Raw genomic sequence first — 3,518 nt, 5'->3', positions numbered from 1 at the left:
AGTTCTCTATTTGAGACTTTAGCCTGCCCATTTGTCTGTGGATGATACGGAGTCGCCACCTTGTGGTTAATTCCATATCGGACCAAAGCAGATTCAAGCTGTTTATTGTAGAAATGAGTGCCTCCATCACTGATCAGTATTCTAGGAACACCAAATTTGCTGAAGATATGTTTCTAGAGGAACTTCAGCACTATCTTAGTATCATTAGTGGGTGTTGCAATTGCCTCTACCTACTTGGATACATAGTCTACTGCCACCAGAATGTAAGTGTTTGAGTATGATGGTGGGAAAGGTCCCATGAAGTCAATACCGCATACATCAAACAATTCAATCTCTAAGATCCCTTATTGAGGTATGACATAACTGTAAGGAAGATTACCAGCTCTCTGGCAACTATCACAGTTATGCACAAACTCTCGGGAGTCTCTATAGAGAGTAGGCCAGTAGAAGCCACATTGCATGAAATTTGCAATCACACTTTGCAACTCCGCACAACTAACCAGCAAGTGCACTAGGTCGTCCAAGTAATACCTTACGTGAGTAATGGTCGATCCCATGGAGATTGCCGGCTTGAAGCAAGCTATGGTTATCTTATTATTTTTAGTCAAGATATCAATAATAATTCTTAGTTTTATTTGTAAAAAAATAAAAAGAGCATGGAATAAACAATACTTGTTATGTAGTAATGGAGAACAGGTTGAGTTTTCGGAGATGCTTTGCCCTCTAAATCTCTGCTTTCCTACTGCCTTTTTCTTCAAACATGCAAGGCTCCTTCCATGGCAAGCTGTATGTTGGTGGATCACCGTTGTCAATGGCTACCATCCGTCCTCTCAGTGAAAATGGTCCATGTACATGGCTAATCATCTGTCGGTCCTCACTTGTGTTGGAATAAGATCCATTGATTCTTTTACACACTGTCACTGCGCCTAACAATTATGAGTCTGAAGCTCGTCACAGTCATCCCTTCCCAGATCCTACTCAGAATACCACAGACAAGGTTTAGACTTTTCGGATCTCAGAAATGCTGCCAATTGATTCTAGCCTCTACCAGGAAGGTTCTGATCTCACGGAATTGAATGCTCTGTTGTTAGGAGAGATAATCAAACTCGTGAATCAGGAGCCCAAGAGAAACACACTCAAGCTGTTACAGGTAGAACAGAAGTGGTTGTTTGGCATGTGTTCATAAGTCGAGAATGGTGATGAGTGTCACGGATCATCACATTGAAGTATGAGTGAATATCTTAGAACAGAAGCAAGTGCGATTGAATAGAAAACAGTAGTAATTGCATTAATTCATCGAGACACAGCAGAGCTCCACACCCCCAACCATGGGGTTTAGAGACTCATGCCGTCAAAGGTATAATAAGGAATGTAAAAATGTCATAAGTTAAAAAATGAATCTTTAAAAGTAGTTTTTATACTAGACTAGTAACCTAGATTTATAGAGACTGAGTAACTAGATGCAGAGAGTGCAGAAATCCACTTTTGGGGCCCACTTGGTGAGTGTTTGGGCTAAGCTTCCTAGATTTCACGTGTTTGTGCTATTCCTGGAGTTAAACGCTAGTTTGGGTGCTAGTTATGGCATTTTACTCTAGCTTTAGTGCCAGTTCTGGCGTTTTACTCTAGAAAAAGGTCTTTGGGTGGCGTTTGGATGCCAGTTTTGGCCATCAAATCTCGGGCAAAGTATATACTATTATACATTTCTGGAAAGCTCAGGATGTCCACTTTCCAGTGCAATTGAGAGCGAGCCAATTGGCTTCTGTAGCTCCAGAAAATCTACTTCGAGTGCAGGAAGGTCAGAATCCAACAACATCAGCAGTCCTTTTTTCATCCTCTGAATCGGATTTTTGCTCAGGTCCCTTAATTTCAGCTAGAAAATACCTGAAATCATAGAAAAACACACAAACTCATAGTAAAGTCCAGAAATGTGATTTTTGCATAAAAACTAATAATAATATACTAAAAAGTAACTAAAACCTATTAAAAGCTACCTAAAAACAATGCCAAAAAGTGTATAAATTATCCGCTCATCAGTAACCCAGGTAGCATGGCTGACATGTGTGTTGACCCAATTCCGCAATCTCTATCGCTGTTTGACAAAATTTACATATGCTTAGATGCGTGTAGAAATGGGTTTGTTAAGGGTTGTAGACCACTAATAGGCCTAGATGGATGCTTTTTAAAGGGGTATTATGGAGGCCAACTCCTAATTGCAATGTCACTTGATGCTAACAACCATGTCTTCGTTATTGCATATGCTGTTACAAGAGCAGAAAACATAGAGAACTGGATGTGGTTCTTAACTCGGTTTCAGGATGATTTGGGAGACCATCAAGTGCACGGATGGAATCTCATGTCCGACCAACAGAAGGTAACAACATTTGCCAACCTATTTTGATATTGTTTATAATTCTACAGAGTATAGTTGGATTATAGTGTAGATATTGTTTAGATTATTAGAGTGTATAAAGAGATGTTTGTAACAATTATAATTGGCATATAATTTTTGTTTTATAAATACAATTCTGCACAAGGGAATTGACTTATAATTAGTTTATGGCTATAGACTTCTGTTGCACATGTCAGATTATAATTAGATGTTTGTAACAATTATAATTGGCATGCCATTTTCAGTTTTATAAATACAATTCTGCACAATATAATTGACTTATAATTAGTTTATGGCTATAGACTTTTGTTGCACATGTTGGATTATAATTAGATGTTTGTAACAATTATAATTGACATATAATTTTTGTTTTATAAATACAATTTTGCACAAGGGAATTGACTTATAATTAGTTTGTGGCTATAGACTTCTGATGCAAATGTTGGATTATAATTAGATATTTGTAACAATTATAACTGGCATATAATTTTTTGTTTTATAAATACAATTCTGCACAAGATAATTGACTTATAATTAGTTTATAGTCACAGGCTTAAGTTGCTTATAATTGGTTTATACTAGTGACTTCTATTACCAGCAATTGGTTTATAATTAGATGTCTGTAGTAATTATAAATGGCTTATATTTGGTTTTTAAACTATCTTTGCAGGGACTTATGGGTGCAACAAAGGAAGTCATGCTCTATGCACACCATAGAAATTGTGTGCTGCACATTTGGAAGAATCTTCAACAAAAATTCAATAACAAGCAGGTAAAGGGACTGTTATGGCATGCTGCCAAGTGCACTACTTAGGTGCAGTTCAAAGCATCAATGGAGAAGTTTAAAAGTGAGTGTCACGGAGGATGGGAGTATCTGAATCAATTTGATCCAGCAGTTTGGTGCAAGGCATATTTCAATCATGGTCCGAAGAATGACAACTTCATCAATAACATGTGTGAGGTTTGGAATTCTATGATAGTTGAGGCTAGGGAGAAGCCGATTCTAACAATGTGTGAAGAGATAAGGTGTACAATATTGAAAAAGATGGCCAAGCACAAGAGGATTCTAGGGAGGTGCATTGGAAAACTGGCACCAATGCAGCAGTGGAGACTTGACAGTCACATTAAA

General features: G+C 37.6%; 1 protein-coding gene across 1 annotated transcript; it reads left to right on the top strand.

The window, feature by feature from the left end:
• The first annotated feature begins 2,047 nt into the window (after window positions 1-2,047).
• On the top strand, window positions 2,048-3,203 carry LOC140184125 (uncharacterized). Its single transcript, XM_072234413.1, has 2 exons — window positions 2,048-2,371; window positions 3,060-3,203. Exons 1-2 carry the CDS (start codon window positions 2,048-2,050, stop codon window positions 3,201-3,203), a joined length of 468 nt encoding a protein of 155 aa, XP_072090514.1.
• Window positions 3,204-3,518: the final 315 nt, after the last annotated feature.

Source organism: Arachis hypogaea, chromosome 4, assembly GCF_003086295.3.
Source record: "Arachis hypogaea cultivar Tifrunner chromosome 4, arahy.Tifrunner.gnm2.J5K5, whole genome shotgun sequence".
Lineage (NCBI taxonomy): Eukaryota > Viridiplantae > Streptophyta > Magnoliopsida > Fabales > Fabaceae > Arachis > Arachis hypogaea.
The sequence above is the reverse complement of the archived record's forward strand: the minus strand, read 5'-3'. Positions and strand labels throughout refer to the sequence as shown.